Source organism: Stegostoma tigrinum, chromosome 6, assembly GCF_030684315.1.
Source record: "Stegostoma tigrinum isolate sSteTig4 chromosome 6, sSteTig4.hap1, whole genome shotgun sequence".
NCBI classification, from domain to species: domain Eukaryota; kingdom Metazoa; phylum Chordata; class Chondrichthyes; order Orectolobiformes; family Stegostomatidae; genus Stegostoma; species Stegostoma tigrinum.
Window position 1 is genome coordinate 14,807,765 of NC_081359.1, and position 14,242 is coordinate 14,822,006.

Genomic DNA, 14,242 nt, shown 5'->3' on the forward strand with positions numbered 1-14,242 from the left:
TCATGATGAGTTGCCTCTCTCAAGTAAGGCATCAGCCCTATGGTTCTCTGGCAGTATGACAACTTCCACTTCTCTTCACTTTGAGTTAGTTCACTATCACTAGTCATCCCTTTCTTTGAAATGGTCCTTTTGACTGAATAAGCAGCACAATACCCACTGGTGTAGAAGAGACACTGTTCTGGATTTAAAAAAAGCTTTATTGCATGATAGCAAAAAAATACAATTACTTTTGGCCAGGTGTAATACTTGGATCTCAGGAAGCTGGCACAGATACAGCTTCTCCCTCTGAAAGCTAGAGTAGACTTCCTCGTCCTAACCCACAGACTCAGCATACAGTCATCAACTGAAAGGATGGAGCCAATGTAACATGAACATTAACCTCTTCAATGCACATCAGTCTGAATACTCCCTGTTGCTCATTTTCCAAAGCGTTTACAATCTCTCTTTTACAATGAAGGCCTACCATTTATGCAGACCAAATCATTGCCAATTGCACAAACCTTGCATAAATATCCACATGTTCAATCACACTACACCTCCCTGTTACAAGCAACTATCTAATTTTCTTTTTAAGATCATTTATGGACTCTGCTTGAACAAAGCTTTGAGACTGAGATTTCCATAATGCTGAGGAAAAGGATTGTGGACAGAGATCCACAAGAGGCAAGGGAACATCTAAGCAGGGTCAAAAAGCTTAGAGCATGTTGTATTGCATAAAATGAAGTGTGAGTGTAGGTCAATGGAATTAATCCAAGATGGGCAGACAGTAGCAATCAGAACATTTACAATGATGTGATTAATCCCTACTGCAAAGTTTACATGAACCTGTACAAACGAATCAGACGACAAAGAGGTCAGTCAATGTCATAATTTTGTCTGCACAGAAACAAAGGTACTCATTTTTTGTTAGGTCAATCCCGGGAACAAATATGTTATCTGACAGCAGACTCAGAAACAAACACCAGCTTCCAGCAAAACTCCTCACCTGATTTCCATCTTCTCAACATGTTCCTCCTCAACATCAAAGTGAGACTTTCGATTGTAGCTACATGGCCTTGTCACCTGCATCGAAAACAGGAAATGAGTTGGGGATTGCAGTACAGACTTTAAGATCATCTAGTTCCAATACACAATGATTCCCAACTTAGAGGGTGGCGAGAGACGCAGGTTTATAATGTTTTGGCCAGACACAGAGTGGGCAGACCGGGATCTGTCAGCCCTGCAGAGGGACAGGCTCTCTGGGCTATTCCCATGTTGTTGCATACCTGTGGTCGTACCAAACTAGAATGATGTAGAAACACACAACAACAGGAGACACAGTAACGTGAATGCCGATGATCTAACTAGCTGCATTGTATTATGCTATGTTTTGATGACAGAACCTTGCTTTTTGACAGACCTTTCCGTATAAAGCAAGCTGTAGAGTCATACAGCCCTCCAGCACAGAATCAGGCCATTTGGCCCAACTCATCCATACTGACCACGTTTCCAGAACTGAACTAATCCCATTTGCCTCCAATTGGTCCATATCCTTCTAAACCTTTCCTATGCACGAGCCTATCCAAATGCTTTAATTGTAGCAGCCCCCACCAGTTCATCTGCCAGCTCGTTCCATATAAGCTCTACCATCTACATGAAAAAGTTGCCCTTTGTGTCCCTTTTAAATCTTTCCCCTCTCACCTTAAACCTCTGCCCTCTAGTTTTGGACTTACCTACCCTGGGGAAAAGACCTTGACTATTCACCTTATCTGTGCCCCTCATGATTTTATAAACCTCCATAAAGTCACCCCTCAGCCTCCAACAACACGGGGGAAAAAAGTACCAGCCCATCTAGCCTGTCCTTATAAATCAAACTGTCCAGCCTTGTTAATCTTTCCTGCACCCTTTCTAGGTTAATAACATCTTTCCTATAGCAAGGCAACCAGAATCATACACAGTACTCCAAAGGTAGCCTTACCAATGTCTTGTTACATGATGTCCTAGCTCCAGTACTCAATGATCTGACTGATAGAGCCAAGCATGCCAAATGCCTTCTTCACCACCCTGTGTACCTGTGACACCACTTTCAAGGAACTATGTACCTGCATCTCTTGGTCTCCCTGTTCAATAACACTCCCCAGGGCCCTATCATTATCTGTATAAGTTTAGCTCTGGCTTGTCAAAGTGCAACACCTCAAATTTATCCAAATTAAACTCCATCTGCAATTCCTTGGCCCACTGACCTAGTTTATCAGGACCCTGTTGTAATCGTGGATAACCTTCTTCATTGTCCACTATACCACCAGTGTCAATGCCGTCCACAAGCTCACTAACAATGCCTCCCATATTCTCATCCAAACTGTTCACGTAAATAACAAACATCAATGGGCACAGCATCGATCCTTGTGGCACACTGTTGGCACACTGTTGGTCACAGGCCTCCAGTATGAACAACAACCCTCTTCTGTCTCCTACCATCAGGCCACTTTGTGTCCAACTGGCCAGATCTCCATGGATCCCATGTGATCTAACCTTACTAACCAGTCTAGCTTGCGGAACTTTGTTTAATGTCAATGCTAAAGTCAATGCAGACTCCATAGCATTGACATTAAAGAGGCAATGCATATGGTGAAAAAAAGGTTATGAAGTGGAATGGGTAAGGGTTAGGAATTGAGAGGCTAAGGGAGAGAATCAGAAGACATAATAGGAAGAGGATTTTGCAGAGGATTTTAAGAGGAACAGCGGAGAATGGGGATAGGGGAGTAAGTAATTTGGGTGGGGAATTTCAGGGGGCAGGAACTTCGTAGCCATTGGTATTCTAGAACTTGGTGAATCGAGCAGGATGATCCAGAAGTTGCCACTACACTGTGTCACAAACGCCCAAAAGAGAATTTAATGAGAGACTTTTTTATGAAAGGAGTTTTTCCTAACACATGAAAACACAAACTTGACATAAAACGTCAGAAGTTTTTATTTGGTGTGTCTGAAATAGTTTTGGAAACAGAAGAAAGCAGTTCTATCAGTGAACAGGGGAGCAGTGCCAGAAGTCAGCCCTGGGATTGCCAGGATTCTGCATCATGAATTTATATCAGGAATCTGGACAGGGAGATCATGGGGACTGTCAGCAGTAAATGTTCCAGACCCGACTGACACATTTATTCAGTGTCATTGGAAAGAGGTTACTGAAGTAATTTTCATTCAAATGTTCATCACTATGATTCATTGAACTGCTGAAAAGTGGTGTACCAATGAGTAATGAAAAGCTGAATTTCACAGGGTCAAGGAAATGGCAAATTGAATTTAATACAGATAAGTGTGAGGTGTTGCTTTTTACAGTCAAATCAAGGTAGGAGTTTCACGGTGAATTGTAGGGCCTTCTCTGAAAGTGAAGTCACAGAGAGTCAGTTCAGTGAAAAAGGCTTTGAAGCACTGGCCTTCATCAGTCAGGTCATTGAGTACAGAAGTTGGGAAGTTATGTTGCAGTTGGACAGAACGGTGGTGAGGTCACACCTTGAGTGTTGTGTTCAGCTTTGGTCACCTTACTACAGGAAGAATGTCATTAAACTGGAAAGAGTGCAAACGAAATATACAAGGGCCATTGCCAGGACTCAAGGGATTGAGTTAGAGGGAGAGGTTGGACAAGCTAAAACTTTTTTTTTACAGCGTAGGAGATTGAGGGGGGGGTCTTACAGAAATGTATAAGATCATGAGAGGCATGGATAGGGTCAATGCACTCTATCTTTATTCCCAGGGTTGGGGAATTGAGGACTAGAGGGCATCAGTTTAAGGTAAGAGGGGAAAGAATACATGGGAACCTGAGAGGCAACATTTTTTACACAGAGGGTGGTACACATATGGAATGGGCTTCCAGCAAAAGTGGTTGAGGTGGGTACATTAACAACATTTAAAAGGCATTTGGATGAATACACGGATAGGAGAGGTTGAGAAGGATATGGGCCAAATGCAGGAAAATGGGCTTAGAGTGGATGGACATTTTGGTTGGCATGGACCAGTTCGAGGCGTTGCAGAAAACATTCTGATTCAATTATCTGCGTTGTAAGACTCTATGACTCTGTCACAAAATAAAACAGAATCATTTACGCTTACATTCTGTACTTATGAAGATCGAATGTAAGAATTTGAAGCAACTCTTCAATGAGCACTCACCTCAAAATAAAACACTTCGTCAAATTGTGGATTGTTCGTCTTTCGTTTTACTTTAGTTTTCTTCAACTCAGACCTGGTAACCGAGCAAAAATGAGTTGGCAGCCTTATCAATGCACAGCTTCTACAGATGAAAACTCTTAAAAATAAGAAGCAAAATACTGTCCGGATGATTGTTGGAGACCTGTGATAAAATCAGTTTGCAACTGGTAAGGTTCAACAGGTCAGCAAGCATCTTTGTAGAAAGGTAGGATTAATGATCCAGGATGATGCCAGAATGTTAGTAGTTTGTAAATAGTGAGACATGAACTCATGGATGTCCCTTCAATGACAACTCATCTTTCAACTGGTGAGTACAGTTTATCACCATGTCTAACATCACTCTTTATCAGAGGCAACATGAAACTAGCATTTTTCATCCTCCCTTTTGCACCACTGCCCAACCCTCAAAACCCCTGCGATCCTCTGATTTCTGCTGCAAAGAATTTGGTTCGAGTCAACCTCCCCAGTCTCTGAACTAGTCATGGAGAAACATTGCCAATATGCTATTGCAGTTGGCAGAGGGAGAAATCGAACTGCACTGTCCAGAACTGACTAGTGGCCTGATACAGTATACGACCTGACTGTGAACGAAACAAAACTAAATGTTGGCGCTCGTGGAGATGAAGATTGGATTTATTTGATTCAGGGTCAAAGTTTGAAAAACTATCTCAATATCAGTAGAGTAAGACGAAGAGTTGTGACCACAGAGAACACGTTGGTGAACAGGAAATACAAAGGAATATTAATAATATTTCGATTGTAATTAGCTGCTGCTGCAGGTTGCAATAAAATAGTAATCAATAATTATAAATGAACAGATACCTAGATGGGCTCGACAAGGTAACCGTTGCATATGGATCACACTGTCCATTGACTATTGGCAGGTCTTCACACTCTATAACACTGATTGGAAACAAAAAACAATGAGAAATAGGTTGATCATTAAAATGGTGATGAATTTTCTCTTTTTCATTCTTTATACAGTAACGTTCATATCCAACATTTTTGAGAAAATGATGAACCAATTTACCCAATGCAGAGAACATTCTGATTCAATTATCAGAGGGTCAGTACTGAGTGAACACTGTACTGTCAGAAGAACAGTACAGAAAGAGGTTTGCACTGTGACAGGAACAGTTCAAAGGAAACACTAAACTGTACTGAGGGAGCGCTGCACTGTCAGAGGGTCAGTGCTGAGGGAGCGCCACACTGTCAGAGGGTCAGTACTGAGGGAGCGCTGCACTTTCAGAGGGTCAGTACTGAGGGAGTGCTGCACTGTCAGAGGGAGTGCTGCACTGTCAAAGGGTCAGTACTGAGGGAGCGCTGCACTGTCAGAGGGTCAGTGCTGAGGGAGCGCCACACTGTCAGAGGGTCAGTACTGAGGGAGTGCTGTACTATCAGAGGGTCAGTACTGAGAGAGCACTGCACTGTCAGAGGGTCAGTACTGAGGGAGCACTGCACTGTCAGAGGGAGTGCTGCACTGTCAGATGGTCAGTACTGAGGGAGCACTGCACTGTAAGAGGGTCAGTACTGAGGGAGCGCTGCACTGTCAGAGGGTCAGTATTGAGGGAGCACTGCACTGTCAAAGGGTCAGTACTGAGGGAGTGCTGCACTGTCAGAGGGTCAGTACTGAGGGAGCACTGCACTGTCAGAGGGTCAGTACTGAGGGAGCACTGCACTGTCAAAGGGTCAGTACTGAGGGAGTGCTGCACTGTCAGAGGGTCAGTGCTGAGGGAGCAATGCATTCTCAGAGGGTTAGTATTGTGGGAGTACAAAGCAAACCTGTATTATGAAATTAACAATTTGTGGCTCTTTCAAAATCCTTTTAAAGATGGCAATGAAAGTCAAATTCAAACTCCTTGAAACAAAGATGGAAACATCAACAATGGAGTTCATGTCACGAAATATTCAGCACCTACAATTTTTAAAAATTGTTTCTTTCCAGTGGTTTTATGATAAACGTACCCTAGTCTTTCAAGTACAAAGCAAAGAGTATTGTGCAGGAGAGAACATATGAATCTGAATGTGCATTGTGTGCGTTGTGCGTGTACATGAGACAATGCATGTGTGCATGGTAGACAGTGCCTAAGTTTGAATAGGCATATGCAAGCAACAGGGAGAATCTGTGTGTCTGTGCTTCAGAATGTTGTGTGTGCGTCTGTGCAAGAGAGAGTGTGGGTGTGTGTGTATGACAAGCAGTGTTTGCGTAAGTATAAGTCTGTGTGAATAAAAGTGTGTGTGTGTGTGTGTGTGTGTGTGTGTGTGTGTGTTTGTGTGTGTGTGTGCGCGTGTGTGTGTGTGTGTGTGTGTGTGTGTGTGTGTGTGTGTGTGTTTGTGTGTGAGATGTGACTGGAGGGATTAACAGGAAATTAAATGAGTCCTGATTCCGTTTGTTGAAATGACAGGGGGCTGGGGCTGACTGAAACTGAGCTATTAAACTGCTGGCAGAACATGACATACTGTAAAACCTCCTGATTCATGAGCTCCACTGGCAGTACATCGACCAATCTTACAAATTAGAAGCCAGATGAAAATTGACATCATTTATGCTAGACAAGTGTCCAAACTGACATTTAAAGCCTGGAAGGATATGGAGAATGGCAATGAGGAAAGTGCTATATAATGTCCGGTGCCTTTTAGTTAGGAGCCAAATTGTCACTTCCTTTCCAACAAAATAGGAAACTCATGCAGCGTCTCTGAACAAGTTAGAACTTGTTTCACAACTTGCATGCATCTAAAATCTTTGGGTTTGTCAGCACGGTATCCATTCCTTTGGGAATAGAGTCAGTCCTTTACACAACTCAAGCATTGTCAGTGTTTTAGCTGATGCATTTCTTTTTTCCTCCATTTCAAAGGGAACCCTAAACAAGAAAAATATGACGCTGCTTTTTATTTGGTGCTCTCAGTTGAAAATGGTAAGTATTGTGAGATTTGCCATTTTTACAGGAGATTATCTTCTTTATCACTCATGCAAACAGACAGTACTGATGACTTGATTAAAGGATAAAAGACTTGCATTTCTCTCGTAGAAACCGAAAGAACCGCAGATGCTGTAAATCAGGAGTGAAAACAGAAGTTGCTGGAAAAGCTCAGCAGGTCTGCCAGCATCCATGAAGAAAAATCAGAGTTAATATTAAGTTCTGAGGAAGGGTCACCAGACCCAAAACATGCGTTAACTCTGATTAGCACAATGACACACTTCAAAATACTTCATTCACTGGAAAGCTTTGGGATGTCTTATTGTTGTGAAGCATGCTAGAGAAATGCAACAAAGACAGAAGTCATTGTGCTAGAGCAGGGAACTTGGCTCCACGTTTAGCCACTAACTGTGGCTAGAAATTCACCTGCAGCTGGACTTTCCCTCCCACTTCCTCACCGTTACCTCTGGTGCCCCCAAGGAAGTATCCTTGGTCCACTCTTACTTCTCATCTGGATCGCATCCATCATCCAGAAACAGTGCTGCTTTTCACTTGGACAGGGATAGCTCCCAGCTCCACCTCAACATCACAACTCCTCCCCCTGCTGAGCTTTTCCAGCAACTTCTGTTTTCACTCCTGAATCAGACTTTATCCAACAGGCAATAACAGATGAGTAGGAACTTCCTCCAGCTAACTATAGGGAAAACTGACCCCTTTGTTCCCTAACAACCGTCACCTTCCCTCTCCTGGCAACTGTTTGAAACTACTGCAACATTGGCATCACCTTTCTCCAATGACATATTCACATGGTCACCTAGACCACCTAATTCCACCTCCTATCATCTGCTACTTCTGTCCCTTTCTCTGCTCATCCGCTCCTGGATTTCCTATCCATCTCCTCGTTTCCTGTGGACTTGACGATTCAGAATCATTCCCAGCCATCCTCCCTTCATCCTAATTTTTGTAGACTTCAAGTGATTCTAAACCTAGCTGTCTGTAATCTAACTCACACCAAGTCGATTTACCCTTCACCCTTGCATTCACTGATAAACACTGGGTTTTGGTTGGTCAATGCCTCAATTTTAAAATTCTCACCCTCGCTTTAAAATCAACCAACCTCTCTAGCCCTGCCTTTCTCCATCCTCATAACTTCCTCTAGGCCCAGAAATCCCCAAGAGCTCTTATGGATCCCTGATTTTGATCACAGTGCTATTGGTAGCCATGCCTTCAGTTGCTGGGTGCCAAGCTCTGGAAGTCCATCTCTAAATGTCCCCACTTTCCTTAAGCTATTCCTTAGCTATGTGTCTTGGTGCCTTCTTTTGAGGTTATGGTCTCGTGTTCTGTTCATTAGTGCTGCTGTCACGTCTCTTGGCTGTATTTTACACCGCTGAAGGCCCTACATAAATACATATTGTTGTTCTTGCTGTTGCAATCAATTTGAGCTCAGCAAGCTCCCAAACAAATTATTACAACTGTGATTGGTGGAATGAGCTAGTATTTAACTCCATGAGTTCCACCTCAGTATAAAGGTTTTAATTGTTTCCACTTTGCACTGTTATCCAGAATAAAAGAATAGAATAAAATGTTTTAATGGACTCAATTATTATAAAACAAGACTCAATCATGAAAACAAATGGAAATATTGGGTACTATCTAAACTACAATTGGAAGTACAATCCACCTTTAATCCCTAAACTGTCACACTCAATATAAAGGTAAAGAAGACCTTCAGAGGTGGTATTTTATAAAATGCAAATGAAGACAACCAGGACCAATGGTCTGAAAAACAAAAGATAGCATCTGGTGTATTCTCAATCTGTTGAGTTTCTCATTGATAAAACTAAACTGCTAACAGATGTAGACAAATGAAAGATCTTCCAAACAAATTCCAATTTAGATGGAAATCCAACAGCTTCCAAGCCTTTGGATCGTGATGACAGTTTAACTTCCTAGTGTTTCCAACGTGGTTAAAATACTGAGATGTAGAAACACAGTCAATCCCCAGTTGAGGGAGAGAGGGGCTTGCAGCATTCCTGAGGCTTTGGAGATTTTCTTCCTTAAGCAGTTGTGAAACAAAAACCAAGTCCAGGAAGACAGACATCAGCACAGGAGCCAATAGTCTCTTCCAAAGCTATGTTTTAGTCCAAAACTGGGCAATAAACCCATTTGTTATCTCCCTCAAAGCTTTGTTTGGCCACTTTTTCAAAGTCTTTTTGACTTTCTGAAATCAGCAGGTGGATTGAACTGTGGGCTTCATTTCCTAGAAACCAAGGAAAAGTCAAAACTGTTCGATATCTTCCACTTCTCCATATAGTCCATAACGATAAACACCTTCCTCATGGTCTGGACTATATTTACCCTTCAACTAACATCAACAAAAATAGATGCATTTACTATTTACCTCTGTTGTTTCTCACTATGTGGGACTTGGCTGCTGGATTTAGCTGCACAATAATACTGACTGCACATCGATAGTAATTGGATCCTTAAATGTCCTGTCTTTTGTGACATGGGTGCATGCTTATTCTTCATGTCATTGAATATCCGTCCCCATCTAGTCATACACACCCCCACACTCCCCACGCCAACTAATATCCCACTCTCCCTTTCACTCTCCACGGCTTTTAAAAGTTCTCTTAATCCAGTAACAATCTAATTTTCTTTCATGAATATTATTGCGCTTAGTGCTGTTGAGCGGTCACTTTTCCATTCTATCCACCCTCTGTTCTTTCTGAATGAATGAATAACAACAGTGAATGAACATCCTATTCTGTCCTTATCTGGCGATATGATTTTGCACATTGTATCAATGCAGTACATCTGTCCTATCACTGGCTTCTCAACAGGAAGCAGCACAGCACTGTACAGAGAGATGCCTGTGACATTTCACAAATGGCTGACACAGGGAGGACAGGACCTGCAGTTTTGCAACTAGCCACATCCAGTGCCATAAATAAATGTTACAGCACAGGCCAACAAAAGTCTGCTAGTTCACTGTTTGACCAACTATGTCATGTAAACAATTGTAAAATATTCTATTAAGAAATTAGGAGTTTCAAATCATTCTCCAATTCCTTACAGAAACAGAGCCAAGGTGAATGGATGACACAAGATAAACAAAAGCTATGAGCTAACTCAATGGTAAAACAGGCTTATGGGACTAAATGGTCCTTCCTGTTCCTAACTGTTTTAACTTTTAAACTGTGCTCTGCCCATTTGAGAAGGGAAAAATACTTCTACAGGCTCATTGGCCCACAGGAAGATGGAAGAATTTGTAAGTCAAGCACAAATAAATTTCTCGAGAAGAATTTCTTTGGGCACACAGCCACAGTAAATGGCAAAACCACACAGAAAATTTCACTGCATAATTGATTATAGAATAAGAACAGGGTGGCACAGCAGCTAGCCCTGCTGCGTCGCAGTTCCACAGACCTGGGTTCCATGCCACCCTTGTGTGTCTATATATTTGGAATCTGCACATACTCCCCACATCTGTGTGAGCTTGCTCTGGTTTCCTCCCAGAGTCCAGAGATGTGCAGGTTAGGGTGGATTGGCCATGCTAAATTGCCCATTGTGTCTGTGGATGTGCAGGCTAGTTGCATTAGCCATGAGAAATGCAGGGATAGGATGGGGCATTCTTCAGAGAGTAAGTAAGACTTTCTGGGCCAAATGGCCTGCTTTGCACACTCTAGGGATTCTATGAAGAACTGGTCCTGATGATATAGAATAATAAATGGGGTCTCACCGTGTGGCCAACTTATGGCAAATGGTCCCAATATCAGTGATGACTTCACTCAGCCTCAGCTCCAGATGAACTTTGCCCTGAAATAGTTTTCATAATGTAGAGTTACAAGATGCACTTAGACAATACTGTGGCTACACACTATGGTTTACTAGTTAACAAATAGAAAACTTGCATTTCTAAACAGCTCCTTTTACATCCTCAGGAATCACAAAATACTTCACACCACTTAAATTGCTTTTCTTTGTTTAACCTAATCAGCCTGTTCAAGGGCGTTACTGTACACTGCTGGAGCAGGTGGAACTCAAACCTGGTCCCCTTAGTCCAAGGGTAGGGACACTACCACTGTGCCACATGAGGGCCCGAATATGGTACACCAGGAATTGATGTGACATTCGTGTGCAGGGTCCAGGCTAATTACATGTGCTGCCGAAGTGAGCACTCTAATGCAATTATGGATCTACATATTGAGAAATGCAGCTGTCTGTTTCTCATGAAAGATAAATACACATCAGAAGACAAGGGAGAACTGCCGGCTTTACTGTGAAATAGTAGCTGCAGTCTATCTGACAACCAGCTCTGGGAAGAGACAGATTCTCAGGCACTGTCCCATCCAAGAGATAGCACAAATAACAGTGCAGCGCTCCCTCAGTACTGACCCTCTCACAGTGCAGCACTCCCTCAGTACTGACCCTCTGACAGTGCAGCGCTCCCTCAGTACTGACCCTCTGACAGTGCAGCGCTCCCTCAGTACTGACCCTCTCACAGTGCAGCGCTCCCTCAGTACTGACTCTCTGACAGTGCAGCGCTCCCTCAGTACTGACCCTCTCACAGTGCAGCGCTCCCTCAGTACTGACCCTCTGACAGTGCAGCGCTCCCTCAGTACTGACCCTCTGGCAGTGCAGCGCTCCCTCAGTACTGACCCTCTGACAGTGCAGCGCTCCCTCAGTACTGACCCTCCAACAGTGTAGCGCTCCCTCAGTACTGACCCTCTGACAGTGCAGCGCTCCCTCAGTACTGACCCTCTGAAAGTGCAGCACTCCCTCAGTACTGACCCTCTGACAGTGCAGCGCTCCCTCAGTACTGACCCTCTGACAGTGCAGCACTCCCTCAGTACTGACCCTCTGACAGTGCAGCGCTCCCTCAGTACTGACCCTCTGAAAGTGCAGCGTTCCCTCAGTACTGACCCTCTGACAGTGCAGCGCTCCCTCAGTACTGACCCTCTGACAGTGCAGCACTCCCTCAGTACTGACCCTCTGACAGTGCAGCGCTCCCTCAGTACTGACCCTCTGACAGTGCAGCGCTCCCTCAGTACCGACCCTCTGACAGTGCTGCACTCCCTCAGTACCGACCCGCTGGCAGTGCAGCACTCCCTCAGTACTGTCCCTCTGACAGTACAGTGCTCCCTCAGTACTGACCCTCTGACAGTGCAGCGCTCCCCCAGTACTGACCCTCTGACAGTGCAGCGCTCCCTCAGTACTGACCCTCTGACAGTGCAGCACTCCCTCAGTACTGTCCCTCTGACAGTACAGTGCTCCCTCAGTACTGACCCTCTGACATTGCAGCGCTCCCTCAGTACTGACCCTCTGACAGTGCAGCGCTCCCTCAGTACTGACCCTTTGACAGTGCAGTGCTCCCTCAGTACTGACCATCTGACAGTGCAGCGCTCCCTCAGTACTGACCCTCTGACAGTGCGGTGCTCCCTCAATACTGACCCTCTGAAAGTGCAGCGCTCCCTCAGTACTGACCCTCTGACAGTGCAGCGCTCCCTCAGTACTGACCCTCTGACAGTGCAGCGCTCCCTCAGTACTGACCCACTGACAGTGCAGCGCTCCCTCAGTACTGACCCTCTGACAGTGCAGCACTCCCTCAGTACTGACCCTCTGACAGTGCAGCGCTCCCTCAGTACTGACCCTCTGACAGTGCAGCACTCCCTCAGTACTGACCCTCTGACAGTGCAGCGCTCCCTCAGTACTGACCCTCTGACAGTGCAGCGCTCCCTCAGTACTGACCCTCTGACAGTGCAGCGCTCCCTCAGTACTGACCCTCTGACAGTGCAGCGCTCCCTCAGTACTGACCCTCTGACAGTGCAGCGCTCCCTCAGTACTGACCCTCTGACAGTGCAGCGCTCCCTCAGTACTGACCCTCTGACAGTGCAGCGCTCCCTCAGTACTGACCCTCTGACAGTGCAGCACTCCCTCAGTACTGACCCTCTGACAGTGCGGTGCTCCCTCAATACTGACCCTCTGAAAGTGCAGCGCTCCCTCAGTACTGACCCTCTGACAGTGCAGCACTCCCTCAGTACTGACCCTCTGACAGTGCAGTGCTCCCTCAGTACTGACCCTCTGACAGTGCAGTGCTCCCTCAGTACTGACTCTCTGACAGTGCAGCGCTCCCTCAGTACTGACCCTCTGGCAGTGCAGCACTCCCTCAGTACTGACCCTCTGACAGTGCAGCACTCCCTCAGTACTGACCCTCTGACAGTGCAGCGCTCCCTCAGTACTGACCCTCTGACAGTGCAGCGCTCCCTCAGTACTGACCCTCTGACAGTGCAGCACTCCCTCAGTACTGACCCTCTGGCAGTGCAGCACTCCCTCAGTACTGACCCTCTGACAGTGCAGAATTCTCCAGCCTCTGCAGTTCCCATTATCTCTAGTACCCCATTATGTGCCTGCTTCGTGCTCTTGCACCCTGCCCACATGACACCGCACCCACTTGGCACCCAAACCTCACTTATCTTACGCACCTAGCTTTTCACAGGAGCTGGCAAAGTGGCTTTGCGTGGATCTGGACATTTAAATCACAGAATACAGAAACTACTGCAAGAATAAGGTCATGTGGTTTGCCTTCCTCCAACTATTGTGCAAAATGAGGACACAATTGGATTTAAGGTACCTCTCAATGTCTGCAGGATCCATGTTTGGAAATTCCTTGCAGGAATACAGTTCTTTCTTAACATAAAATAAATAGTGATGGAGTGGAAAACTACAACTACGGTTCCTTGGTATATCCAGTATTTTCAGTCAAAATGAATCATATGTTGCGTCGTATCGGTTGATTCAATATATGAGAAAATCTCATTTCCTAGCTCCGAAAATCATGTTTTGCAAATATTCAGTGAATAATTTAAACTCCCCTTCCTGTCACAACACACTTCTTTCTTAGTCTGTCTCAGTGTTACACCCAACACTTATAAACCTTTCACTAACTGATACCTTATAACTGGACATGCAGGATCAAGCAGGCTACAAGGTATATTGTACGAAGATGCATAAGAGTTTAAAACAGGCACATTCTTTCTGTCGGCTGCAGATGACATTTCAAATAGTTACTTGCCACGCTTGTGGTTAATTTTTATACTCAGCATAAAAATAGACACTTACTTTTGGAGGGATTT

General features: G+C 44.6%; 1 protein-coding gene across 2 annotated transcripts in view; it reads right to left on the bottom strand.

Annotated features, from left to right (window-relative positions):
* The window catches only part of rasa3 (RAS p21 protein activator 3), a 179,622-nt gene that overhangs the window by 28,436 nt on the left and 136,944 nt on the right, over positions 1–14,242 (bottom strand). For both annotated transcript variants that reach the window (XM_048532325.2, XM_048532326.2), the window contains exons 5-8: positions 10,849–10,925; positions 5,008–5,088; positions 4,147–4,219; positions 986–1,062 (exon numbers count right to left, since the gene is read on the bottom strand). In XM_048532325.2, coding sequence (XP_048388282.1) covers positions 986–1,062; positions 4,147–4,219; positions 5,008–5,088; positions 10,849–10,925 — 308 coding nt within the window. The remainder of the gene's footprint in view (positions 1–985; positions 1,063–4,146; positions 4,220–5,007; positions 5,089–10,848; positions 10,926–14,242) is intronic.